The 27,378-nt window shown below is 46.3% G+C and overlaps 1 protein-coding gene across 3 annotated transcripts; it reads right to left on the bottom strand.

Moving 5' to 3' along the window:
* Positions 1-7,216: 7,216 nt before the first annotated feature.
* Positions 7,217-25,427, bottom strand: LOC145504544 (taurochenodeoxycholic 6 alpha-hydroxylase-like). Of its 3 annotated transcripts, none has more exons than XM_081485610.1 (13): positions 25,162-25,427; positions 22,497-22,638; positions 21,866-21,910; positions 21,285-21,412; positions 19,964-20,088; positions 19,443-19,597; positions 18,890-18,996; positions 18,615-18,805; positions 18,384-18,517; positions 10,976-11,040; positions 10,774-10,850; positions 8,285-8,457; positions 7,217-7,435 (listed from the first exon to the last, which is right to left on the bottom strand). In XM_081485610.1, the coding sequence occupies exons 1-13, from the start codon at positions 25,354-25,356 to the stop codon at positions 7,425-7,427; spliced, it is 1,548 nt and encodes a 515-aa protein (XP_081341736.1). In that variant the 5' UTR covers positions 25,357-25,427; the 3' UTR covers positions 7,217-7,424. The 3 variants fall into 3 exon arrangements, with proteins under 3 accessions (XP_081341736.1, XP_081341737.1, XP_081341738.1); XM_081485611.1 differs by having other exon boundaries at positions 19,443-19,501; positions 25,162-25,399; XM_081485612.1 differs by lacking the exons at positions 7,217-7,435; positions 8,285-8,457; positions 18,615-18,805; positions 19,443-19,597 and having other exon boundaries at positions 10,770-10,850; positions 18,384-18,548; positions 18,869-18,996; positions 25,162-25,399.
* Positions 25,428-27,378: the final 1,951 nt, after the last annotated feature.

Here is a 27,378-nt window from a genome sequence, read left to right as displayed (position 1 = left end):
GAGGAGTGCGAGGGGCCTGGTTCTGGTCAGTGCCCAGGGTCAGGAGGACAGGCCCCAACATGGTCTCCAGGAATGGCAGGGTTGAAGAAGCCTGTCCTCCCTCAGAGTGGCCAGTCCACATGCCAGGGACTCCAAGATGCTGTCCTGTGGGGGAGGTGCCACCAGCTGTCCTGGATTCGGGTCTGACATCTACTCCCATCAGCCAAGGCTTGTGCCCAGCAGGTTCCTCCCAGGCCTTCCAATTCAGCCACCCACTCTTGTCCTCAGAGGAATCTGAGGCCCTGCCTGTGAGGAAGGGCTGCCAGGGGGCTGGTGACCTGGCCAGGCTGGGCTCTGCTCAAATCTCTTCTGGGGTGAAGGAGACCCATGTGCCTGGCCAAGTCTGCAAAGTCTTCCCTGCTCAGCACAGGGTGGGTGCTGGCTGGGCCCCTCTACAGACATGGTGAGGAAGCTACCACAGAAGAGCTTCTGTGAAGAAGCTCTACCACAGGGAGGCTCCTTCCCCGACAGGTGCTGGTGTGAGCGTCTTCCCTCCGAGCCTTTGGAGATGAGAATTTTCTCCTGACTCAGCAGTCACAGGAGCCTCAGGCACCAGTCAGGGTGTGGGGCATGAGGGACCCCAGAGTGTGAGGCTGCAGAGGGGGCCAGACATGCTCTCCCTGCTGGGGTCCTGGCCCCACAGAGCAGGTATCATCGCCCCTCCTCCTCTCCGCTGTCTTTCCTCCCTTCCTCTCTCTTCTGTTTCATCCAGCTCCTTTCAGAGAAGACACACACAGTCTATATCCAGGGAGGACAAGAGAGGGGAAGACATGTGACTGACACACAGGAAGACCCATCACACATGGGAAAGAGTGGGGGACAGGCCGATGGTGGTCACACAGGACTTAACAGGTCCAGCAACGGCTGCCCAGGTGTCCTTGTCCTCACCCTCAGATCAGGAGAACAAGCCTGTCTTATCTGAGTTGTTCATCTAATCGCAAAGGTCCTCGTGAAAGAGAAGGTGATGTGAAGACAGAAGCAGAGGGACGTTTGAAGATGTTGCTGGATTCATATAGGGAGGAGGGCCCAGGAGCCAAGGAATGTAAGGATTGTAGCTTTAGATGCAGAAAAGGCAAAGAGCGGTATCCTGTCCTAGATCCCTGGAGAAGGGCCCCACCAACATCTTACTTTGTCCAGGGAAACCCCTTTCAGACTTCTCACTCCAGAGCCATCAGAGAATAGCTGTGTTGTTCTAAGTCCCTAAGGCAGTGGCAAATTATTTTATCAGCAAAAGGGAGTGAATACAGAGACAGACAGGCAGGCAGAAGGGGAGAAACACAGGAGAGACTAGACAGACTGGAGGAGAGCAGGCAATCAGGATTCAGGTGGACAGTGGGTCAGATACAGAGGGTCAGAGACAGATGGAGAGATAAGCAGATAGGGAGCCTCCTGAAAGGTGAGAGGAGAAGGGCAGAAAGTCAGCTGGGCAGGAGGCAGAAGATGAGGCATGCTGGTGGCGGGCAAGATCAAAGCAGGAAATGGGCAAGGAGACAAGGACAGGAGAGACTGACAGCAAGACAAGATGGTAGGCCAGGGCCCTCTGAGATTGTCCTTGTTCCTACAAGGATTAGAGGAGCTTCCTGAGCTGCAAGTTGATCCCATTTTTAGACTTCAACACAAGTCTTTGAATGAACATGGGCCCTGGAAGGATCTGGTGACAGCTCAAAGCGAAGCAAGATCAGGGCCATGGCCGCCTTCATCTCATTCATGGCAAACTGCTTTCCAATGCAGTTCCTGGGCCAGCAGGGTAAATGAAATGAGAAGTGGTCTCAAACCCTGTTCTGAGCTAGGTAGGCATTAGCCATTGACCAGAAACAGGGCATTCAGGGCTGTCCTCCACGTGGCCCAGCCCCTGATCCCTTTCTTACTGGTTGCACTGAACTTGCCACCCAAGCCTTGGTGCACACTCTACCTGTGACCTTTGACAAAACTTTCGTCTCTAAGGACTCCTAACTCCTACTTCTGGTCTCAGCAGCAGGGAATCCTGTTGGGGATGATCAGCACACTAAGTCACAGAGTTAAGTGAATCAGGAAATGTGAATTAGAACTGTGTTCACTGGCCCACAGGCAGTTTCTAGTTCCACGCCAGGCAGGGCTGTGTAGAGGGTAAGGAGTGCCACATTTTCAGGCTGTCACCATCTATGGCAGACAAACAGGGTTCCCAATCCCCTGAGAGAACAAGAGTGGGCTGTGTAAGGAATCAGAATGGCAACAGGCAGGCTTTCTGGAGAGGACACAGGTTAGTGACCTTGAGCCTGCTGGACCATTTGCCTCCCAATTAATGGTCTGGCCTCCTCGGTCAATCTGCCTCTGGAGTCTCCCTGTTCTATTCTAGAAATGACCCCCTGACCATCCCTTGGTCTCCTCATCTGTCCTTGTCAGTCTCCTTGCCTCCTTACCTTCTACTGAAGCCATGTTGGCTCCAGGCCTCCCGTGCCCTCCATCACAGGGAGGACACATCCCAGTGCCTCAGCTGCATCACAGCCTCGTCTGGATCGTTCCTCATTCACCTGGGGTCTGTCCAGCTCCTCTTCCTGACTCAACTGCTATTAAGGTCCCCTCCCCCGACCTCTGCCAGCCGTATATGCACAAAGCTCAAGCCAGTGATCACCCGCTCCCATCCCCTCTGCTGGCTGCACCTCTTCCTTCCTGGACCCCAAACACCATTAGTGTTAACTCAAGGCCACATCACCATGCAGTGTCCAGGACAGTGTCAGAAACATGGAACCTTCTACAATCTGCTTAGTGAATGAAAGAGTAAAGGATTCATGAATGTATGATTTCTGTCTTATAAAGCAGAACCTCTACAATATAAAAGCGCTGCCTATTTGTCTTAGATAGCAGTATCTGTCTCTTGACTGTGAACTCTTCAAAGCAGGGAAAATGCCTTTCATCTCTTTTTTTCCGCATCTCCTAAAAAAGGACTTGGCACACAGAGACAGGCTTAATAAATAGCTTTATATTTGAACAAAATGAATTGAAAAAAAATTAAATATTAGTTGTTCCCTAGGAACTGAGTTGTGTAATACCCCCTGTCCTCAAGTGGCAGCTGCCTGATTTGCAGCCAGTGTCTTCAAGGAAGAACACAACCTTGGCAGAAACCAAATCCTAGAGCAAATTCTGGGAAACTGCTTTAAGCCTGTTCTGTGAAGGTTGATTTAACAATGGAAAATTTCACAGAATTATAGACTCAGAAAAAGCTTGTTTTACTAAGTAGTTACAAAGTTATGGAAGTGACTGTTTCAGGGGAGTATCTATAGCCCTTGAAGATTTTCACAGCAGTAATTTTGGAGTGTATCACCCTGCACAACAGTTATTTAAAGTGTGCTTTATATTTTACATGCCACTAACTTTTCAAATACATGTGTCAAATACAAAATAGTCTCTCTAAAGCTCTTGGTATCCCTCCATTTTATTCTTTTTCTGCCAAGATTAGACTCTAGATCCTGGGATTATGACATGGGACTTCCCAGGTTGCTCAGTGGTTAAGAGTCTGTGCTCCCAATGCAAGGGGCACAGGTTCGAACTCTTGTTGCTGTTGTTCAGTTGCTCAGTTGTCTCCCACTCTTTGTGACCCTGTGGACTGCAGCATGCCAGACTTCCCTGTCCTTCACCATCCCCTGGAACTTGCTCAAACTTATGTCCATTGAGTCAGTGATGCCATGCAACCATCTCATCCTCTGTCGTCCCCTTCGCCTTCTGTCTTCCCAGCATCAGGGTCTTTTCCAGTGAGTTAGTTCTTCACATCAGGTGGCCAAAGGATTGGAGCCTCAGCTTCAGCATCAGTCCTTCCAGTGAATATGCAGGACTGGTTTCCTTTAGGATTGACTGGTTTGATCTCCTTGCAGTTCAAGGGACTCTTAAACAGCACAGTTCAAAAGCATCAATTCTTTGACACTCAGCCTTGTTTATGGTCCAACTCTCACATCTATACATGACTACTGGAAAAACCATAGCTTTGACTAGACAGATCTTTGTTGGCAAAGTAATGTCTCTGCTTTTTAATATGCTGTCTAGGTTGATCATAGCTTTTCATTCAAGGATCAAGTGTCTTTTAATTTTGTGGCTGCAGTTACCATCTGCAGTGATTTTGCTACTGCTGCTGCTGCTAAATCGCTTCAGTTGTGTCCGACTCTATGTGACCTCATAGATGGCAGTCCACCAGGCTCCCCTGTCCCTGGGATTCTTCAAGCAAGAATACTGGAGTGAGTTGCCATTTCCTTCTCCAGCAGTGATTTTGGAGCTCCCCAAAATAAAGTCTGTCACTGTTTCCATTGTTGCCCCATCTATTTGCCATCGAAGTGATGGGACCGGAAACCATGATCTTTGTTTTTTGAATAGTGAATTTTAAGCCAGCTTTTTCACTCTTCTCTTTCACTTTCATCAAGAGGCTCTTTAGTTCCTCTTCACTTCCTGACATAAGGGTGGTGTCCTCTGTGTATCTGAGTTTATTGATATTTCTCTTGGCAATCTTAATTCAGGTTGTGCTTCATCCAGCCCAGCATTTCTCATGATGTACTCTGCATATAAGTTAAATAAGCAGGGTGACAATATACAGCCTTGATGTACTCCTTTCCCAATTTGCAACCAGTCAGTTGTTCCGTGCCCAGTTCTAACTGTTGCTTCTTGATCTGCATACAGGTTTCTCAGGAGGCTGGTAAGGTGATCTGGTATTCCCATCTCTTGAAGAATTTTCCAGTTTGTTGTGATCCACGCAGTCAAAAGCTTTAGCGTAGTCAATGAAGCAGAAATAGAAGTTTTTCTGGAATTCTCTTGCTTTTTCTATGATCCAGTGGATGTTGGCAATTTGATCTCTGGTTCCTTTGCCTTTTCTATATCCAACTTGAACATCTGGATGTTCTCAGTTCACATACTATTGAAGCCTTGCTTGGAGAATTTTGGGCATTACTTTGTTAGCATGTGAAATGAGTGCAATTGTGCAGTGGTTTGAACATTCTTTGGCATGCATTTCTTTGGGATTGGAATGAAAACTGACCTTTTCCAGTCCTGTGGCCACTGCTGAGTTTTCCAAATTTGCTAGCATATTGAGTGTAGCACTTTAACAGCATCATCTTTCAGGACTTGAAATAGCTCAGCTGGAATTCCATCACCTCCGCTAGCTTTGTTTGTAGTGATGCTTCCTAAGGCCCACTTGACTTCGTACTCCAGGATGTCTGGCTCTAGGTGAGTGATCACACCATTATGGTTATTTGGGTCATGAAAATCTCTTTTGTTTAATTCTTCTGTGTATTCTTGCCACCTTTTCTTAATATCTTCTGCTTCTCTTAGGTCCATACCATTTCTGTCCTTTATTATGCCTATCTTTGCATGAAATGTTGTCTTGGTATATTTTTTTGTAATTAGTTTATTTTCTAACTTTACAATATTGTATTTGTTTTGCCATACATTGACATGAATCCACCATGGGTGTACATGTTATCTTTAATTTTCTTGAAGAGATCTCTAGTCTTTCCCATGCTATTGTTTTCCTCTATTTCTTCACACTGATCACTTAAAAAGGCTTTTTTATCTCTACTTGATATTCTTTGAAACTCTGCATTCAGATGGGTATATCCTTCCTTTTCTCCTTTGCCTTTCACTTCTCTTCTTTTCTCAGCTATTTGTAAGGCCTCCTCAGACAATCATTTTGCCTTTTTGCATTTCCTTTTCTTGAGGATGGTTTTGATCACTACCTCCTGTACAATGTTACAAACCTCCATCCATAGTTCTTCAGGCACTCTATCAGATCCATCCCTGGTGGGAAACTAAAATCCTGCAGACAGCTCATTACAGCCTAAATTTTTTTTAATTAAAAAAAAACTATGACAACTAGAAAAGGTGTCATATAGTTATTTATATTGTCAACCGCAAATTGTCCTGTGTCATTGGCACTTGCCATCTTCCTCTACAGGGGTTAAATCATGTGCTCCCACAGCAGCTGATCTTCAATATCCCCTGAAAATAGTTCAGGGTAGACAGAAGAAGTGAGGAACTCTGTACTTGGGGAAAAACTGGTAGAACAGATCATCAGATAGTTATATATTTTCAGGAGCTGATTTTATGAGTCCAATTGTTGTGTCTCCTCATATTTAGAAAAGCACTAAAGCCCTTCAGGGTGATGACTAAGCCTTGTAACTAGCAGAAATCTTCTGATATATATATATATATATATCTCCCTGCCATGCTTCCCTGGAGCACTTTCTCAGAGCCATCTGAGGTGCTGTCTCCTGTGCTGCAGTCCTCATTTTGATCCAGGTAAAACTTAACTCACAGTTTTTAAGTTGTGCACTTTTTTAAGTTGACAGTTTAATGGTGACTACAAAGGGACACAGTTTGGACTTCTCTCTTTTGCCTGAAAGCTATGAGGAACTTGAGCCAGGGGAAACAAAGAGAGCAGGGCTGGGTGCAGAGAGGCTGGAGGAGGAGTGCAAGGGGCCTGGTTCTGGTCACTGCCCAGGGTCAGGAGGACAGGCCCCAACATGGTCTCCAGGAATGGCAAGGCTGAAGAAGCTCGTCCTCACTCAGAGTGGCTGGGCACACATGCCAGGGACTCTAAGGTGCTGTCCTGTGGGAGGGGTGCCACCAGCTGTCCTGGATTTGGGTCTGACACCTGCTCCCAGCAGCCAAGCCTTGTGCCCAGTTGGCTCCTCCTAGACCCTCCAGCACAGCAGCCCACTCTAGGCTTCTAAGGAGCCTGAGGCCCTGCCTGTCAGAAAGGGCTGCCAAGGGACTGGAGAGAATGCCAGCCTGGACTCTGCTCAAATCTCACTGGGGTGAAGAAACCCCTTGTGCCTGGCCAAGTCTGTAACATCTTCCCTGCTCAGCACAGGGTGGGCTCAGGCTGGGCCCCTCTACAGATGTGGTGAGGAAGCCACCATGGAAGAGCAGAAGGCTCCTTCCCCGACGGGTGCTGGTGTGAGCATCTTCCCTCTGAGCCTTTGGAGACAAGCCCTTTCTTCTGACTCAGCTGTCATGGGAGCGTCAGGCGCCAGGCAGCATGTGGGGCATGAAGGACCCCAGAGTGTGAGGCTGCAAGGGGGCTGGACATGCTCTCCCTGCTGGGGTTCCAGCCCCACAGAGCAGGTGTTATCTCCCCTCCTCCTCTCTGCTGTCTTCCCTCCCCTTCCCCTCTTCTGTTTCATCCAGCTCCTTTCAGAGAAGACAAGTACACTCCATATGACATTGTGAACTTTATTAAGGGAGGGTAAGAGAGGGAAAGCCACATGACTGACACATGGGTAGGCCCTTCACCCATTGGAGAGAACTGGAGACAGGCCAATGGTGGTCACATAAGACTTAACAGGTCCAGCAATGGCTGCCCAGGTGTCCTCGTCCTCATCCCCAGATAGGAGAACAAGCCTGTCTTATCTGAGTTGTTCATCTAATCACAAAGGTCCTGGTGAAAGAGAAAGTGATGTGAAGACAGAAGCAGAGGGACGTTTGAGATAGTGCTGGATTCATATATGGAGGAGGGCCCAGGAGCCAAGGAATGCAAGAATTGCAGCGCTAGATGCAGAAAAGGCAAAGAGTGGGACCCTGTCCTAGATCCTTGGAGGGGGAGCCCGCCAACATCTTCCTTTTTCCAGAGAAACCCACTTCAGATTTCTCACTCCAGAGCCTTCAGAGAATAACTTTGTATTGTTCTAAGTCTCTAAGATATTCTGCCCTGTGCTCAGTCAAGTCCAACTCTTCGCCATCTCATGAACTGCAATCCACCAGGCTCCTCTGTTCATGGGATTTCCCAGGCAAGAATACTGGAGTGGGTTGCCATTTCCTTCTCCACGGCATCTTCCTGACCCAGATATTGAACTTGAGTCTCCGGTGGCTCCTGCATACCACGTGGGTTCTCTACCCCGTGAGCCATCAGAGAAGCCCCAAGACCCTAAGCCAATGGTAAATTATTTTAGAAGCAAATGTACATGAATTCAGGGTCAGACAGGCAGACTGAAGTGGCGAAACACAGGAGAGAACAGACAGACTGGAAGATGTCAGGTGATCAAGATTCAGCTGGACAGTGAGAGATACAGGGGGTCAGAGACAGATGGAGAGATAAGCAGATAGGGAGCCTGGAGAAAGGTGAGAGGAGAAGGGCAGAAAGTCTGCTGCTGGGCAGGAGGCAGGAGATGAGGCAAGCTGGCAGGGGGGCAGAGAGAAGCAGGAAATGGGCAAAGAGGCAAGGACAGGAGAGAGTGACAGCAAGACAGGATGGCAGACCGGGGCCCTAAGAACTTATCCTTGTCCCCACCTGGATCAGGCAGCTTCCTGAGCTGCAAGTGGATCCCATTTTTGGATCTCAGCACCATGACTGGAGTGGGCACAGGGATCCTGGAGGGATCTGGTGACAGCTCAAAGCGAAGCAAGGTCAGGGCCACGGCCACCTTCAACTCATTCATGGCAAACTGCTTCCCGATGCAGTTCCTGGGTTGAGAGATAAAAAGGAAGCAAGCAGAGGCTTCTAACCCCTGCTGAGCACAGGGAATCAGGGCTGTCCTCCAGGTGGCCCAGCCCTGATCCCTTCCTTACTCATCACACTGAATTTGACAGCCAAGTCTTGGGCCAAACTCTTCCCTTGACCTATGACAAAGCCCACCTCTCTAAGGACTATCTTCTACCTTCCACCACTTTCAGCAGGAAATCCTGTTGGGTAGCATCAGTGCTCTAAGCCACAGAGTCAAGTCAAGTGGATCAAGAACTGTGAACTAGTACTTTATTCACTTGTCTACAGGCAATTCCTGGTTTCAGGTCAGGCCAGGGCAATGTATGGGGGCAGGGTGGACATTCTCTCAGGACCTTATCACCTACGGTAGACAGACAGGCTGCCCAGTCCCCAGAGATGACAAGACAGGCTGTGTAAGGAGTCAGAATGGCAACAGGGAGGCTTCCTGGTGGGACATGGGTTAATGACCCTAACTAGCTGACCATTTGCCTCTCAATTAATGGCCTGGCTTCCTGTCTCCCTCAGCTCCTCAGTCAATCTACATTTGGAACCTTCCCATTCTAATCCAGAAATGACCCTCCTAACCATCCCTTGGGCTCCTCATCCGGGCTTTTCAGCCTCCATTCCTTCTCTCCCTCTAAAACCACAGTAGTTCCAGGACTGCTTGTTCCGCATCACAGGGAGAACACGTCCCAGTGCCCCAGCTGCATCACAGCCCTCTCTGGATTATTCCTCACTCACCTGGGGTCTGTCCAGCTCCTCTTTCTGACTCAGCAACTGTTGAGGTTCCCTTCCCTCGCCTCTGCCATCCTCATGCTCAAGGCTCAATCCAGTGACCACCACCCTCACCCCCTCTGCTGGCTGCACCTCTTCCCGCTCTGGACCCTAATGGTATCACGGGTGTTAACTCAAGGACACATCACATCCAGTGCCCAGCACTGTGCCAGATCATGGATCTTCCCACAGTCTGCTCAATGAATGAATGAGTGAAAGAGTGGGTGTGTGAATGATGTCTGTCTTGGGTAGATGTGTTGAAATGTAGACAGTGAGTTCTGAGTGAAGACAGCATTATCATCCCTGTGTTCCCATCTCCTAGCGCAGGTCTTGGTACAAGGAGACATGCTTAATACATACTTTCATACTTAAACAATATTAATTGAATTGAAAACAACTCAAATGGAGTGCGAGTACAAGAAATACTCAGTCTGACATAAAATCAAGCTGCCTAGTCCCTCCTGTCCTCTAGTGGCAGCTGCATGACATGCAGCCATGTCTACAAGGAAGGATTGGACCCTGGTGTAAACCAAGTCCTAGAAGCAATTCAGGAAGACAATTTGCTTCAAACTTGTTCTGTGAATGTTGATTCACAGTTGAAAGTTTCCTAGAATTGTAGAGTCAGGAAAAACTTGTTTCTACTAAGTTGCAAAGTCACTGAAGTTACTATTTCAGGGGAGGTTCTGTAGCCTTTAAGATCTTCAGTCATTTAGGAGTGTATCATCCCAGTTAATAGCTATTTCAAGGGTGCTTTATACTTTACATCCAAGGGACTTTACAAATGCTTGTCAAATAAAAAATAGTCAGTTTTCTCCCAAAAGCTGACTTGATCATCCTCACTTTACTCTTTATCTTGTTAACATTAGACTCTGTAGACTGTGAGACTATGATATATAACTTCTGCTATTATATAAAGAATTTTGGCAACAGGAAAATATGTCATGTTATATTAATATGAAGTCAAAATTATGTCAGATGTACTGTAGAAACAGAGAACACACTCATGACTGCGAAACTTATTCAAATAACAACTGTGACTGATCACAGACACGACTTGAAGCCTCAGGACATGGAAGGCAACTGGAATTCCAAACTCATGCAGACACGATAGATACAGTGAGAGGTGGACTGGTGAATTAAGCAGAAAGGCAGTAGACTCACTAATAATATGGGAACAGAGGAAACCATCTTTTAAGGTGACTGAAATTGTCCAAATGAAACATGTGTAGTTTAACTTTCAAGAAGACTTCTAATGTTAAGATGTCATACTCTTAAAGTGAGGAAAACCCTGGATACTTTGGATCAGCCACTGACATGGAAATGAGGTCAATCCTTGTGGACATCAGAAGGTCAACGTCATTGTGGCGGGCCCTAAAGGCCTTCTTGTACATGGAGACCCATGCCTCCTTCTCAACACATCAACACACAAGGACAGAACTGCAGGCACTATGTACGGATGTAGACAGTCACACATATCAGGTAGCAACCAGTGACACCTGCTTTCCCAAGAACAGAGGCCTCACCTGGATCCTCCTGAGAAGGGCAGAAAGGCATGGCTGTGTCGAGTAGAACCTGGTGCAAACCGGGATGGGTCAAACACCTGCAGAGAGAGCAATGGGGCTAGGATAGTGGGGTCAAACTCCTCACATCAATCCACAGAGCAGCAGCAGGAGCGGCTGGTGTGGAGAGAGAGCATCCCATCCCCTCCTCACACCACCAACTTGCCTCCGGGTTCAGCCACACGTTTGGGTTGTGATGAAGTCCATAAAAGGAGAGGGAGACTAAGATTCCTGTGGGGAAGAGACGAGAGAGAGAAGCCTGATGGTCCCCATGGAGCAGGGGGAATGTCTTCACAAAAGTCCTGGGAGCCACCATGGGAGCACCCTCCGTCACTCTGAATGAAATGACGTTCTTGCAAGACAGGTGGGCGGGGCATGACAAAGCACATGAGCTCTGTTAGGTGCTGGGAGCCAGCTCACGAGATCCCACCCATGACAGAGTCATGAGAAAGAGGACTGATTTGAGCACGGCTTCTCAGGCCTCGGGGATTCTTGAGAGGCTGCCTCAGCGCTCACCTTAAAAATTAGATCTCTCTTTCTGACGCTTGCTATAATAGACCTCTTCTTGTCTTCTGTGACTTGGACAAAAGGCTTTTCCTGATTCTCTTCTGAAATAGATCAGTCTGAAACCCCAATCAACAAGGCCCCTGAACGGTAGCACCCTAAATAAAATTATCTGGGATATAGAATATGCTTATCTAAATTCCTTTTGCTAACATATTGGTTTGTTTAATAAATATACCTGTGCCTTTGGAGCTAATGTGCATGACTGTTCCTTAATAATAAAACAGCATTGAGAGCCTCCACACGGAAAGCCCCTATGGGCACAAAACCCTTCGCAGGAAAAAAGGCTTGTTGGGAAATATAGGAAATGTTGCTTTGTGAAACTGTTGCTTAGTCTATATTTACTCGCTATGTTTTTACTCTTAATGTATTTAGCCTATATAATAAAAGCATAATAGTTGAAGATTTATATAAATAGAAGTTTAGCTGTAATACAAATAGTGAGACAATTGTTGATTTAACTGAAGATTCTTACTTAGAGCTGACCTTCAGCTTGCTGTTCTATGACTTTATGGGACCACATTCTTTTCTGTTAAGCTCAAGGAGTAAAGTAAATTACCGAAAACAGGTTTTGCCTTGAAACTTTCTATTGATGGGTTCTTTCCTGCTGTGCCTGATACAAAAGTGTTCTGACTGATCAACCCTTATCAATAGGAGAGTCACAAGATGTTGGCAGGCCCCCAGGCCAGAAGATGATGTAAACAAAATGAACTAAGATATGCAAACGATGTCGGTAAAGGTCAACACTGTTGACCCATTAAGCTGATTTGATATGACTCTATACATTTGTTTCTGTGTACCACTAAAGATATAGAAGCTGTCTTAAAAAACAATAAAGGCAGAAGACACTTGGAAACACCGAGACTCGCTGTGTCTTCTCATTCGCATCACCGACGCCGTCCATCCTGAGGGAACCCCTGGACCAGCTGGAGCAGGACTCTGGCAGTTAGGAGTAGGTGACCAGGACTCAGGATTGAGAAGTAAAAGAATTGGAGGCTTACATTTAGGAGCAACTCAGGTGACAACTCACATTTATCACATGCCATCATGACTCTGGGGAATGTGCAATAACTCATTTTATCCTCATATAGCCCTCAAGGAAGGCAGTTCTATCCCCATGAACCAATGAAGCACTTGAGCCTCAGAAAGATTAAGGGATGGGTCTATGATCGAACAGCTAAGATGGGGCAGGGCTGGAATTCAGACCCACTGGGAGGTGAGTCAGTGGGTGGCCTCCAGCCATGGCAGAGCTCTCAGACTTCATCATCAGCTGCCCTCTGCCGCCCACCAGAGGACTCCTCAGAGACTGGACTATCTGACCCATGACAGTGGAGTCCCTAAGCTCCCTCCTTTACTTAGATCCATGTGGAAGAAGCATGCTTCCCCCTGCTTCTGTCTGCTTTTCTCTTAAGTCTTCATGTTTCAAGGAATTAGAATTTTAGGTTCCATTATAAGACCACATTCAAGGGTCAACATTTGTTTATTGAGCTTTTGTTGCATTCAAGTTCTGTGTCAATCATTTTTTTAATTGGATGTTACTAGCTGTACAATGTTGTGTGTGTGTGTATATAGGTGTATATGTGTGTGTATATATATATATATATATATATATATATAGAGAGAGAGAGAGAGAGAGAGAGAGAGAAGGAAATAGCAACCCACTCCAATATTCTTGCCTGGGAAATCTCATGGGCAGTGGAGGCTGGAGGGCTAAGTCTGTGCTTAGTTGCTCAGTTGTATCTGACTCTTTGCAACACCAAGGACTGTAGCTCACCAGGCTCCTCTGTGCATGGGGATTCTCCAGGCAAGAATACTGGAGTGGGTTGCCATGCCCTCCTCCAGGGGACCTTCCCAACCCAGGAATAGAACTGAGGTCTCCTGCATTGCAGGCAGATTCTTTACCAGTAGAGCTAGGGTCGCAGAAGAGTAGGACATGACTTCGTGGCTAAACAACAACTATAGTTTCTGGTTCAAGACAGCAGAGTAGAAGGATGTGCGCTCATCTCCTCCTGCTTGAGCACTAAAATTGGAACTAGCTGTTGAACAACCATCGACAGGAGGACGCTGGAACCCAATAAAAAAAGATAACCCGTGACCAAAGACAAAGAAGAAGCTGCAGCAAGACAGTAGGAGGGGTGCAATCATGATCAAATCAAATCCCATACCTGCCAGGTGGGTGACCCACAGACTGGAGAACAATAATACTGAAGAAGTTCTTGCATTATTGTGAAGGTTCTGAACCCCAAGTCAGGCTCCTCAGCATGGGCATCTGACAAAGGGACTGGGAATCTCTTTGGGGAGAGAAACTTGATGGCCCATGGGATATGATTATTGGCCTTCCAGAGGACTGAGGGAAATAGACTCCACACTTGGAGAGCATAAACAAAAGTTTACAAGCACCAAGACCAAAAGGAGAGGAGCATTGACCCCACAGGAGACTAACCAAAACTACCTACTAGTGTTGGAGGGCCTCCTGTGGTGGCATGGGTCTGCAGGGGCTTACCACAGGGACAGGGGAACTGGAAGGTCCTCCTTGGCATAAACCCCCTTGGAATTCACCATTCACCCTACCATAGAGCCTGTAGACCCCAGGGTTGCATTGCCTCAGACCAAATAACTACCAGGGAGGGAGTGCAACCCCATTCATCAGCAGATAATTGGATTAAAGTGTAACTGAGCAGGGCCCTGTCCACTGGAGCAAGACCCATTTTTTCCATCACCAGTCCCATCAAGAAGCTTACACATGTCTCTTAGCCTCATTCAGCAGAAGGCAGACAGAAAAAGCAAGAAGAAGCAGAGTCTCACAATGACTAAAACAAAAACCATGTTACAGATAGTTAGTCACGATGAAAAAGCAGAAAGTTATGTCCCAGATGAAGGGACAGATAAAATTCCAGAAAAACAACTAAATGAAGTGGAGATAGGCAATCTTCCAGAAAAAGAATTCAGAATAATGAAATTGAAGATGATCCAGGATCTCATGAAAAGAATAGAGGCAAAGATTGAGAAGATGCAAGAACTGTTGACCAAAGACCTAGAACAACTAAAGAATAAACAGACAGAGATAAATAATACACTGGAAGGAATCAATAGCAGAATAACTGAGGCAGAAAAATGGAAAAAATAACCTGGAGGACAGAATGGTGGAAATCACTGCTGTAGAATAGACTACAGAAAAAAAGAATGACAAGAAATGAAGAGAGCCTAAACAACATTTGCAGTGTAGGGGTCTCAGAATGAGAAGAGAGAGAGAAAGGACCAAAGAAAATATTTGAAGAGATAATAGCTGAAATCTTCCAGAACATGGGAAAGGAAATAGTCAACCAAGTCCAGGAAGCATAGAGAATCCCAGAAAGGATAAACTCAAGGAGGAACACATGGAAACACATAGTAATCAAACTGACAAAAATTAAAGACAGAGATATAATATTAAAAACAACAAGGGAAAAACAACAAATAACATACAAGGGAACTGCCATCAGGCTATCAGCTGATTTCTCAACAGAAACTCTACAAGTCAGAATGGAATGGCATGATGTTTGGAATGGCATGATGAAAGGGAAGAACATACAACCAAGAATACTCTACCCAAAAAGACTCTTCTTCAGATTTCATGGAGAAAAAAAAGCTTTCCAGACCAGACAAGCAAAAGTTAAGAGAATTCACCAAACCAGATTTACAACAAATGGTAAAGGAACTTCTCTAGGTAGGAAACACAAGAGAAGGAAAAGACTTACAGAAAATAAATCCAAAACAATTAAGAAAATGGTAATAGAATCATACATATCAATAACTACCTTAAATGTAAATGGATTAAATGCACCAAGCAAAAGACATAACTGTCTGGGTGGATGAAAACATGTGCATATACGCACTTCCACTTACCACATCACTCTGCTTACCCCCTGAATTTTAGGTAATTATTTTAGTGTTGTTGTCCAGTCGCTCAGTCAGGTTCAACCCTTTGCCACCCCTAGAACTGTAGAACGCCAGGCTTCCCTGTCCTACACCATCTCCTGGAGCTTGCTCAAATTCATGTCCATTGAATCAGTGATGCCATCCAACCATCTTATCCTCTGTTGTCCCCCTCTCCTCTTGCCTTCAATCTTTCCCAGCATCAGAGTCTTTTCTAATGAGTCAGCTCTTTGCATCAGGTGGCCGAAGTACTGGAGCTTCAGCTTCAGCATTGATCCTTCCAATGAGGATTCAGGATTGATTTCCTTTAGGAATGACTAGTGTGATCTCTTTTCAGTCCAAGGGACTCTCAAGAGTCTTCTCCAACACCACAGTTCAAAAGCATCTATTCTTCAGCTCTCAGTCTTCTTTTTGGTCCAGCTCTAACATCCATACATGACTCCTGGAACAACCATAGCTTTGACTAGATGGATCTTTGTCAGCAAAGTAATGTCTCAGCTTTTTAATATTATACAGTGGAAGTGACAAATAGATTCAAGAGGTTAAATCTGATAGATGAGTGCCTGAAGAAGTATGGACAAAGGTTTGTGAATTGTACAGGAGGCAATGACCAAGACCATTCCCAGGAAAAAGTAATGCAAAAAGCCAAAATGGTTGTCTGAGGAAGCCTTACAAATTGCTGAGAGAAGAAGAGAAGCAAAAGACAAAGAAGAAAAGAAAAGATAAACCCATCTGAATGCAGAAGTCCAAAGAATAGCAAGGAGAGATAAGAAAGCCTTCCTCAGGGATCAACGCTAAGTAATAGAGGAAAACAATAGAATGAGAAAGACTAAAGATCTCTTCAAGAAAATTAGAGATACCAAGGGAACATTTCATGCAAAGATAGGCATAATAAAGGACAGAAATGGTGTGGACCTAAGAGAAGCAGAAGATATTAAGAAGAGGTGGCAAGAATACACAGAAGAACTATACAAAAAAGATCTTAATGACCCAGATAACCATGATAGTGTGATCACTCACCTAGAGCCAGACATCTTGGAGTGTGAAGTCAAGTGGGCCTTAGGAAGCATCAATGTGGATAAAGCTAGTGGAGGTGATGGAATTCCAGTTGAGCTATTTCAAATCCTAGAAGATGATGCTGTGAAAATGCTACACTTAATATGCCAGCAAATTTGGAAAACTCAGCAGTGGCCACAGGACTGGAAAAGGTCAGTTTTCACTCTAATCCCAAAGAAATGCAATGCCAAAGAATGTTCAAACTACCACACAATTGCACTCATCTCACACACTAGCAAAGTAATCCTCAAAATTCTGCAAGCAAGTCTTCAACAGTATTTGAACCATGAACTTCCAGGTGTTCAAGCTGGATTTAGAAAAGCCAGAGGAACCAGAGATCAAATTGCTAATATCCGTTGGATCATAGGAAAAGCAAGAGAGTTCCAGAAAAACATGTACTTTGGCTTTATTGACTATGCCAAAGCGTTTGACTGTGTGGATCACAACAAACTGGAAAATTCTTAAAGAGACGGGAATACCAGACCACCTTACCTGCCTCCTGAGAAACCTGTAAGCAGGTCAAGAAGTAACAGTTAGAACTGGACATGAAACAACTGACTGGTTCCAAATTGGGAAAGGAGTATGTCAAGGCTGTATATTGTCACCCTGCTTATTTAAGTTATATGCAGAGTACATCATGGGAAATGCCAGGCTGGATGGAGAACAAGCTGGAATCAAGATTGCTAGGAGAAATATCAATAACTTCAGATATGCAGATGACACCACCCTTATGGCAGAAAACAAAGAGGAACTGAAGAGCCTCCTGATGAAAGTGAAAGAGGAGAGTGAAAAAGTGGCTTAAAACTCAACATTCAGAAAACTAAGATCATGGCATCTCGTCCCATCACTTCATGGCAAATAGATGGGGAAACAACGGAAACAGTGACAGACTTTGTTTTCTTGGACTCCAAAATCACTGAGGATGGTGACTTCAGCCATGAAATTAAAAGATGCTTGCTCTTTGGAAGAAAAGCTATGACCAACCAAGACAGCATATTAAAAAGCCAAGAAATCACTTTGAGACAAAAATCCATATATTCAAAGCTATGGTTTTTCCGGTAGTCATGTATGGATGTGAGAGTTAGACCATAAAGAAAGCTGAGCACCAAAGAATTAATGCTTTTGAACTGTAGTGTTGGAGAAGACTCTTGGGAGTCCCTTGGACTGCAAGGAGATCCAACCAGTCAATACTAAAATAAATCAGTCCTGAATATTCATTGGAAGGACTGATGCTGAAGCTGAAGCTCCAGTACTTTGGCCACCTGAGGCAAAGACCTGGTTCATTGGAAAAGACCCTTTTGCTGGAAAAGACAGACAGTAGGAGGAAAAGGGGATGACAGAGGAAAAGATGGTTGGATGGCATCACCGACACTATGGACATGAGTTTGAGTAATCTCTGGGAGTTGGTGATGGACAGGGAAGCCTGGCATGTTGCAGTCCATGGAGTTGCAAAGAGTCAGACATGACTGAGTGACTGAACTGAACTGATGTCTGCATCTCCATTCCTTCTCTGCAAATGGGTTCATCAGTACTATTTTTCTAGATTCTATATATATATGTGTCAATATATGATATTTGTTTTTCTGTTTCTGAGTTACTTCACTCTGTATAACAGGCTGCAGGTTCATCCACCTCACTGCAACAGACTCAGTTTCATACTGTTTTATGAATGAGTAATATTCCCTTGAGTTTATGGACCACATCTTCATAATCCATTCATTTGTCAATGGACATCTAGTTTGCTTCCATCTCCTGGCTATTGTAAATAATGCTGCAATGAACACTGTGGTTCAAGTTCTTTTTGATTTCCGGGGTCTCAGGTTATATTCTCAGTAGTGAGATTGTTGGATATATGGTAGTATTATTCCTAGGTTTTTAAAGAAAAACATTTTGCAAAACTCATTCAAACTACAGAGTAAATATTATCTTCTGGCAGAAAAGAGTCAGAGCATATTGCAACTGGGAAAACACATGTGGATTTCTGGTCTACCTTGTGGTCCTACAGAGTGCTTAGGTGAGTGGTGAGATGAAGTTCATACCTGCAGGTAAGGAGCGTCCATCAGGGAAGGTGATGGGCTTGCTCAGCTCTCTCCCAATGACTGGTACTGGTGGATAGAGTCTCAAGGCCTCCTTGATGCACATGGTGGTGTAGGGCATCTGGTCCAGGTGATCCCTGAAAGGAAGCTCATCTGAGAGCAGGCAGGACTGGACAACCAGGGATTCTCTCTAGCTCAGGTGGGACAGGGTTCTTCTATCTCCTGGACACTCACCAGGTGATGGAGGCACCATCCCCTAGGAGGCTCTGGATCTCTTCCCGACACCTCTGCTGATGCTTGGGGTGGGAGGCTAGAGCATAGAGGATCCAGGAGATGCCACTGGCTGTGGTGTCATGACCCTCGAACATGAACGTGTCCACTTCAGCACGGAGGTCCTCGTCAGACAAGTTGCTTGCATTCTCCATCTGTGGAGGCAGGGCCAGAGTGCAGGGCCTGCCCTTCCTGTGTGCTTCTGCCCAAAGGCTCAGGCCTCTCTTGCCCACACTTACTCTGGCAAAGAGGAGAATGTCCAGGAAGTCCAAGTGCCTCCTGCTCCTCACCTTCTCCAGCTCTCCTTCCTTCTGCAGGTGAGCCTTCCTCTCTTTGATCACTGCATCTGTCCAAGAACAGTGGTTCCCAGCCAGAGCTGAGGACTCTGGGGGCCTAAATGCAGCACCCACCATAGCCCCATCTGCCCCTCAGGGCCAATCTGGCTGCCAGGTGGGTGTGGATGAGGGTGGGACTGGGTGAGCATGTCAGGACTGAGAGCTCCAGCATCATCTACTCCAGGTGGCAATCCCTGCAGTAACACAGGCCATGGAGGCTCTGTCTGCATGCTGCTGGGAGGGGATCTCACTCAGTCATCACCAACCTCGTGACTCCTGTAATTCTCTACACAACACCTGATGCCTTATCTCTGGGTTCCCAGTCCCTGCAGCAGGCGGGTGTGTGCCAGCTCCTGAAGAGGAAGCACGAGTCTGGGCTCTGCCTGAGGGGTCCAAGGCCAGGCCCTTTCACATGTGCCTGATGAAGGTGTGTGGAGCAGCCCATGAGAAGGAGAACCTGTGTGTTGATGGGCGAGCTGGCAGGCTCGGTGGTTCCAGCGGCCTTCAGGGGTCAGCCTGTAGATGAGGTCATTCTGGTAGAAAACATTCCTCAGTCGGGAAAAGCTCATATGGCTGAGGTCCCTGATGGCCTGGATGTAGGACTGGGAGTTCCTGAAGGGAGAGGATTCAGAAGAGACTGGAGATGAGGGAACCTCTGACCTAGAGAGGGATTGGGGCTCTGGGTGGAGGATTCCTCAGTCAGTGGGGACAGGCAGCACTGAGGTACTGCCATTTCTGTCTTAGCCTGAGGAGTCCTTCAGTATTTACAAGTGGCCTGAGGATCCAGGCTTTTCCCTGTGTGGGAAACTGGGACTAGTGATTGAGTCAAGAATAGTCTGGGTAGAATTTGACTGTGGTCCATTGTCTCTCCATAGAACTTACTTTTTGTGCTGAGAAGCATCCACTCTGCCCTTACTGTCTCTCAGTCTTTCCCAGCTGGTGAGAAAAGGACCTTGCTGTTGAAGAGCTGTCACTGACCTGTCCGTCTGGACACTGCTGTGGTGGCTGAAGGCGCACTTCATAATGGTGTCCAGGGTCATCAAGGAAACATGTCCAAAGATCTCCAGATGTGAGTCCTGGCTGACAAGCTCCTCCCACTTGTCCTGTGGAGGGATGGGGATTGACCCTACTCTGCTTCCCCAGAAGGCCTGGCTTTCTCTCTTTCTCTACATCTTCAGATGAAATTTCCTCATTTTCTAAACAGACATGTTTTAGCAACTTAGGGCTGTAACACATGTGTAAAATGTGATGCCTATTTCTTTGAACCATTACTATAGTTGTATTCTCTTCTAATATCCTAATTAATTATGAATTTTAGGAATAATTTATGATATTAGCCAGCTTGTGGCTGAACAGAAAGCATAGTTTCTCAGGGGAGAATATTTTGTGTCCTGAGATCAGAACTGGACAAGTGATATCCAACACTACAAAGTAAATATTTCAAGGCAAGGAAAAGCTAAAGTGACTCTAACGGGGCTCTTAGAAGGGGCATGAAATACTCAATTCCTTTCATTCATTTAATGTTGCCTAAGACCAGGTGATACCAGTCCAGATCAGAGGTGATGTTTGTGAAGACCCAGCTCTGTGAGTGTAGCTAAGCTAAGTCAGCTCAGTCGTGTCCGACTCTGTGCGACCCCATAGATGGCAGCCCAGCAGGCTCCGCCATCCCTGGGATTCTCCAGGCAAGAACACTGGAGTGGGTTGCCATTTCCTTCTCCAATGCATGAAAGTGAAAAGTGAAAGTGAAGTCGCTCAGTCGTGTCCGACTCTTAGCAACCCCATGGACTGCAGCCTAGCAGGCTCCTCCATCCATGGGATTTTCCAGGCAAGAGTACCTGAGTGGGGTGCCATTGTGAGTGTAGACCTGGCCTCATTTCCTCCCATGAGTGGCTCAGTGTTGTGCAGAAGCCAGGGAACCCAGGCCAGAGCCCACCTGTGTGACATCCTGGGATGTCCACTCTGCCACCAAAGCTGCCATTGCCCAGCCAGCCAGGGCCAATTTGCACTGACCTCCTTGATCAACTGCCCTGTGTTCAAACATGGAGATGGGAGAAGAGTGGACCCTGAATACACCATGGCCCTGATTTCTCTTGGTAAGGAGAAAATTATGGATCCAAGCTGGTGCCTAGATGTTCCTCTGTCCCATCTAGCTTTAATGAATGCTGTCTCATACTAAGTTAAGAATGCATCATTCCGTGGGGCTCTATTCAATGGATGTCTGAGGGACATAAGTGTCTGATAGTGGACTTTGTCAGCTGTGCTGGATTCTAGTGCATATTGTGACAAGGGATGGACTTACAAGCATCACTCGGACAGAGTCGGCCATGATTCCCACGTAGGGCTTCAGGATATCATAGTGGAAGGCTGGGGTCAGCATCCGCCGGTGCTGGAACCAGGTCTGCCCCTCCAACAGCAGCAAACCTTTCCCTGAACCACAGATGGGTGTGTATGGGCATTGGGGAGAGTGGGGCCAACTTGGGAGGAACCAAGGGTGTCAGGAGAAGGCTCATCATGGGCAGGGGTGGGAAAGCCCGGTACATTTCAGGGATGTGAATTTACAATATGTCTGTCCATAGGATCTGATTATGAGAGCAGTGAGATAGAGGTTGAAAAAGAGTAGGTAGGCAGGTGATCAAAGGACTTATCGAAAAGTTAGGCTGGGAACATTAGTAAAGACTGAGAAATTATGAAGAAGAGGCTTAGCTAAAAGAAGGGCTACAGCACCATTACAAAGGCTGAGGGTTTTATTAGGAAAAGAGAAATGAGGTTTGATTCAGAGATGAGGGTGCCTGGCACCTGTTGTTCCCCATTTATGCAAAGAGACCGCTCTTGGTTAACCTAAATGGTGGGTGGTCTGCAGTTGTATTTAAATGTACTTACCAATCCAGGGAGTCAAGTATTTGTAGGTTCTATGAGGCTTTGGGTCTGAAAGGTATAGAAGGAATGCGGATGGCAACAAACTCTGCAAGGAGCCTCCGGAGCAGCTGAGGTCTAGACCATGGACTCCCTTTCTTGCTTGGTTCTGACAATCTGTCTGAAGCCACAGCACTCTTGCCTCCCATCCCTGACTCTCTCCGTCCTGATAGTCATTGTGGTCCCAGGAAGGGAGACTCGGAGCTCCAGAACAGAACACCCACAGGACTAAGATGGTGAATTGCCCTGAAACATAAACTCAGTTCACTGCCAGAGAATAAGACAGAACCTGTGATTTTTCTGCAGTATGTGGTCATCTGGCCATCTCATGACCCAGAAGAGGCAACAATGAGAGGTACCCAACCTAAATCAGTGTGGACAGGGAATCATCTTCCAGTTCTGGGATCATCTCAATTTGTTTGTAAAAAGTAAAAAGTAAGACATAAAAGAGAAAACCTAGTCTGGCTTGTGGTTATGGGGGAGGTGTTTGGAGGAGTTCAGGCATTGATGTCTGAAATGTCAATCTCTTGTGGAATTTCACACCCAGGGGCATGTACTCAAATGAAAGATTGTCTCTGGCTGAGGGTTTCCCTCTCACCTGATCTCCCCAGGACCATCTTCATGTAGTCAGGGTCGTAGACCAATACAAGGGCCCTTGTGCCCCACAGCCAGCGAACACAGGCCCTCGGGTATTTCTCTACCCTTTTCAGTAGCAGTGGCAGCTCACCCTCCTCTTGGAACTGTCACCAAGGGAAAGACAAGTCAATAATGCCTTTCTTTTAGTTCTGTAGCTGAAGTCGAGGTGAAGGGCTGGAAGGGTACCAGGTAATTATTCTGGATCCATTAGCAGAACTAAGAGTTTAGAATTATTTCTTCGACCTGGAATCTCATCCAATCTTGCAGGCTGTCCATCACTGTCCTAAGATTGGATTTTGTCCCATGTCGGGTAGAGGTATGGGCCAACACTACAAACTGCCTACAGAAATTTACACCAAAGATAATTACTTGGCTTATGGAAATTTTGGAAATCATTTGTACACAGTGGCATAATTGCTTAAGCAACCGATAATTTCTATCACTTGGTAAGCAGTGTTGTCATAGGATTAGATTTAAAGAATGAATAGATTATATTTTAATAATTAAATTTATCTATTAATTTCATTTTGCCATACCAATCACTACACACATTTAATATTATCCCAGCATACATGTTAATGTTTCTTAGTAAGAAAGATTGTTTGGAATGTATATGGCTAAGTGGAAAAAATTAAATACTGCATTGTGTGTATATATTATTATTTTTCATATTGAGTGTGTGCACAGTTGTAGGACTGGTTATGAGTGTACACATATGAGAATGGTATTGAAATAAGATTTTGATATGTGGATTTTTCATCTCATTTTCATTGACTAACTCTCAGAAACTTTTGTACACTTCCCACTGCTTAGAGGAATCTTTGTAAATTCCTGATTATGGACCACCAAGGTGTTTCCTTTCTGGTTCTACTGTCTCTACTCTTGACATGACGAGGTGGTGATTCCACAGGATGCATTGCTCTGCCTTCAGGATGCTGCTGCCAGCACTTCTTGCACTTGCTCCACCTGCTCATCTTCCAGGTCTTTGCCCACGTTCTTCCCTCTACCTGGTGGCCTGTTCTCTGTGCCACAGAGCAACTGCCTTTCCTCAACTTTGGAGACTCAGTTTGTTTTGTCACCTCTGGATTTCTCATCAACAGTTGGTCCCAGGTGTGTTTCACGTAGTCAAATCGTCTTCATTTCAATGACTGTGTAACTCAGAGCAATCCTCTGTCCCTTTGGTATCTGATCTCTGCCTACATTCTTCTGCTGTCAGAACTTCTCAGCTTTGAGGCAACTTGTACTGTGGGTCACGTTCCTTCACTGAGCCGGTGTTTACTGAGCATTTACTTTGTGCCAGACACGGATTTAAGGTACTAAATTAGGATGCGGCTCTAGATGCTCATCTGTTTGGACCCTGTAGGCTAGTGTAGGAGGCTGAGAAATTAAGCAGCCAAAACAGGAGTGGGTCATGAATGTGTGATGGAGGGAAGACAAAGCCTATGGGGAAGCTTTGGGGAAGAGGGTCTAACTCAGACCTGGATGTTAGAAAAGTCTTCTTCCTGCATTTGCTCATTATTTGATTCATAATTTACCAAGACGATTTCAAGAAAGAAAAATGAACCAGAGACAGACTTCCCAGAAGAAGCTCATAGCTATGATCTTGCAGAGAGAGATAGCTGCATCTAGTTAGCACTGACATGTGGGAAGGACACCCAAGGGAAAAAGAGTGTCCTCTCCACTCCTGGGAGACCCAGGATGAAAATGACTTGGACCTGGGGCTTGTGAGACACTCATATGAGGGATGAGATCATTCCGGGCAGAGGGCACATGGGAGCTGAGTCCCAGAGGCTGGAATGCACAGGCTGGGGGGAGGACCTTGAGTAACCTGGGGTGCAGGAGATTAGGAAGGAGAGGGGAGAGAGGTACTGGGCCAGCCCGCATGGGGCTTGGGCTGCTTCTAGTTCTTGTCCTTGTCTCCACTCTGCTCTAATTGCACTGCTGAGAAACGGAGACCTCAGCTCTCTGCAACCTGTGATTATCTCCTAACCTTGTTTAAGCCGCAGACCCTTAGTGAGCCATTTCCATGTGGCCCTGACATTGCTCTGAGCTCCCGCGCCCCCCCCCCCCCGGGGCAGTGGTGCCCTGCTGGGTGGGCAGGTGCTGCCCCTCCCAGCCTGCAAGCTGCTCCCTTCCCTCCTGCCTGTCCCTCCACACAGAGGACTGACACCCCTCTGTGCAGGCTCTGTTTGGCGTGCTGAGCCTGAGGAGGATTACAGGCTCAGTTCCAAGAGCTCATCCTCCAGAGAGAGGACACCAAACAGGCAGTTCTCTTCACCTGGCCCCATCATGGGATCTTCACTCCTGTGTGTGGCCTCTGGTGTGGGTTTCTGGCACTGACCTTACGGGACTAAAAAATCTCTTAGTCTGAATGAACCAAGCTGGTTTGTCCCCACACCTGACATAACCCAACCCAGCCAGTAAGCCTCTTTCCTGTGACTTGACACCTTCTTAGATTCCTGTCTGTTGTCTCCACACACAGTGAACCCACAGGGCTGATCCATCACACTGAGCACATCTGTGCCCTCAGGCAAGCACAGGGCCAGGTATGAATTTGCTGAGTGTGACCATGCTCTAGATCTCCAGCCCTCCCGACCTTCCCACTCCCCCATCCAGCTCCATCCTACCTCCTGCTTGTGTCCATAGAGCCAGTGGGAAGGAGGAGATGGGAAGTGATGAAGGGCTTTGAGCAGCCACTGTCTGTGCAGGTAGAGCTGTGCCGCCTTGAGCAGAAGCAGAACCAGGCCGAGCAGGGAGACCACCTGTAGGAGCCCAGAGACACTGCTCAGGGCTCTGGACGGGCTCAGTGCAGAGACACTCATGGTGCAGTGGCTTCTGGATCACTGACTGTCCCTGACTGTGGCTGACCTCCCCTGAGCACCCAGCCTGATCTGGGAGGATCTCCCCGCCCACCTGGGGGAGGGTGAAGGTGAACGCAGAGCTCAGACGTGGGGCTCCAGACTTGCTGTTTTTTTTTTCTTAAACCAATCTCTGTTTTGTTACAAAATGTAAGTATTATGAAGAGAAGATACTATTTATAAATTGATCTGGGAATCTTGGTTGTTCTAGGATACTGCAAACTATCTCATGCTTACATTTTTTGAAACCTTTAAACAGTTTGAAATAAAACAGAAAAGTAAATATTTTTAAAAGTTTCTTGATGACTGAGTCCCTTCAGTGTTCACCTGAAGCTATCACACACTAATTATTGAGTGTACTCCAATAAAAATTGGGCTGGTGGCTCAGAGGGTAAAGAATCTGCTTGCAATGCAGGAGACCCAGGTTGATCCTTGGTCAGGAAGATCCCCTGGAGAAAGGAATGGCTACCCATTCCAGTATTCTTGCCTGCAGAAATCCACAGACAGAGGTCCTTGGCATGTTACAGTCCATAGCATGGCAAAGAGTTGGAGCCTACTGAGCGACTAACTTTCTTTTCAGTAAAAAATACAAAAGGTTAAAAAAACTAGCAAACATACATATTACAAAAAAGATTTCTTGAATAACATCCTTGTGGTGTCTTATCTAACAGTGTGATATTGTACAGAATCAGGTTTAATTCTCTAGTATAAATAGCCTTGAAGAACCCTGCTTGACCACATGAACCATTTTCATTTGTCCAAGGCAACTGAAACTTCCACGGGTTCTCCTAAGATAAGCTGCTCCCATTCTCCAACTGTGGAGGCAAGGCCAGAGTGCAGCTATGCCCTTCCTGTGTGCTTCGGCCCAAAGGCTCAGGCCTCTCCATCCCACACTCACTCTGGCAAAGAGGAAGATATCCAGGAAGTCCTAGTTCCTCCTGGTCTTCTCTTTCTCTAGCTGTCCCTCGTTCTGCAGGTGAGCCTTCCTCTCCTTGATCACTGCGTCTGTCCCAGAACAGTGGTTCCAACCAGAGATGAAGACTCTGGGGTCCCAGATGCAGCCCCACCATAGCTCCCAATTCTTATCTCTATATGGCAGTAGCACATGTGTGTTGAGGTGTGTGTCCCATAAGATGGGTAATAATGTGTCCATGTGTCTGCAAAAGGGAACAGGGTTGGCTGTAGAAGGGAGTTTCAGCACGTGACAATGTGTTTGTGCACTCTAGTGTGTAATGTGTGTGTCTCTGGGATTGAGCGCATTGTTCTAGGGGGCTGTGTCTGATGGATGTTTGACGGACATATCTGCTTGAGAGTGAACTGTGGATTGAGCTTGGTGTGAGTATGTGCAGATGAGAGAGAGGTGGACTCACCACCATCAGTTGGACAGAGTTGGCCATGTGCCCGACACAGGGCTTTAAGATGTCATGGTGGAAGGCTGGGGTCAAGATTCGCCCATACTGGAACCACATCTGCCCCTCCAACAGGAGAAAAGCATTCCCTGGACCACAGATGGGTGTGTGTGGGGGTCAGGGAGACTGGATCAGAGGGGTGACTGGGGACTACATAGGAGGAACCAAGATTGTCAGAAGGAGGTATGTGACAGGAAAAGGCAAGAAGGCCAGTATATTTCTGGAAAGTGAATTTCCAAAATGGCTGTGCCATTGAGATGTGACAATTAGAGGTAAAGGTTAAAAAATAGTGGGAGGAAGAATTATTCATGGTAGAAACTGAGGAACTGTGCTCAGTATTTTGTAGTAAGCTATAAGGGAAAGGAATCTGAATCCCTGTGCTGCACACCTAACAGTGCGGACCAGGGGAAATCAACAACAGCGCAATAAAAGTTTTTTAAAATGAATTTTAGAAATTCATTTATATTTGAGATATATTCACACTCTGAAAACATGTAATAATCTCTTTCCTATGATAGTTGTTATTAATTATTCATTGTTCAGAAAAAAGTAAGAAAAGCGAAACATCTCACAAGTT

This window comes from Giraffa tippelskirchi, chromosome 5 (assembly GCF_054371585.1).
Source record: "Giraffa tippelskirchi isolate mGirTip1 chromosome 5, T2T-mGirTip1v1.2.pri, whole genome shotgun sequence".
Lineage (NCBI taxonomy): Eukaryota > Metazoa > Chordata > Mammalia > Artiodactyla > Giraffidae > Giraffa > Giraffa tippelskirchi.
The sequence above is the reverse complement of the archived record's forward strand: the minus strand, read 5'-3'. Positions and strand labels throughout refer to the sequence as shown.

Excerpts from the sequence above, each read along its gene's own strand:
- LOC145504544 (XM_081485610.1), bottom strand. The coding sequence starts at position 25,356 with ATGAGTGTCTCTGCACTGAGCCCGTCCAGAGCCCTGAGCAGTGTCTCT. Across the intron at positions 10,851-10,975 it reads ACGTGTGGCTGAACCCGGAG|GTGTTTGACCCATCCCGGTT; the intron begins GCAAGTTGGTGG and ends CTCTCTCTGCAG. Across the intron at positions 8,458-10,773 it reads CCCTTCTCAGGAGGATCCAG|GAACTGCATCGGGAAGCAGT; the intron begins GTGAGGCCTCTG and ends CTCTCAACCCAG.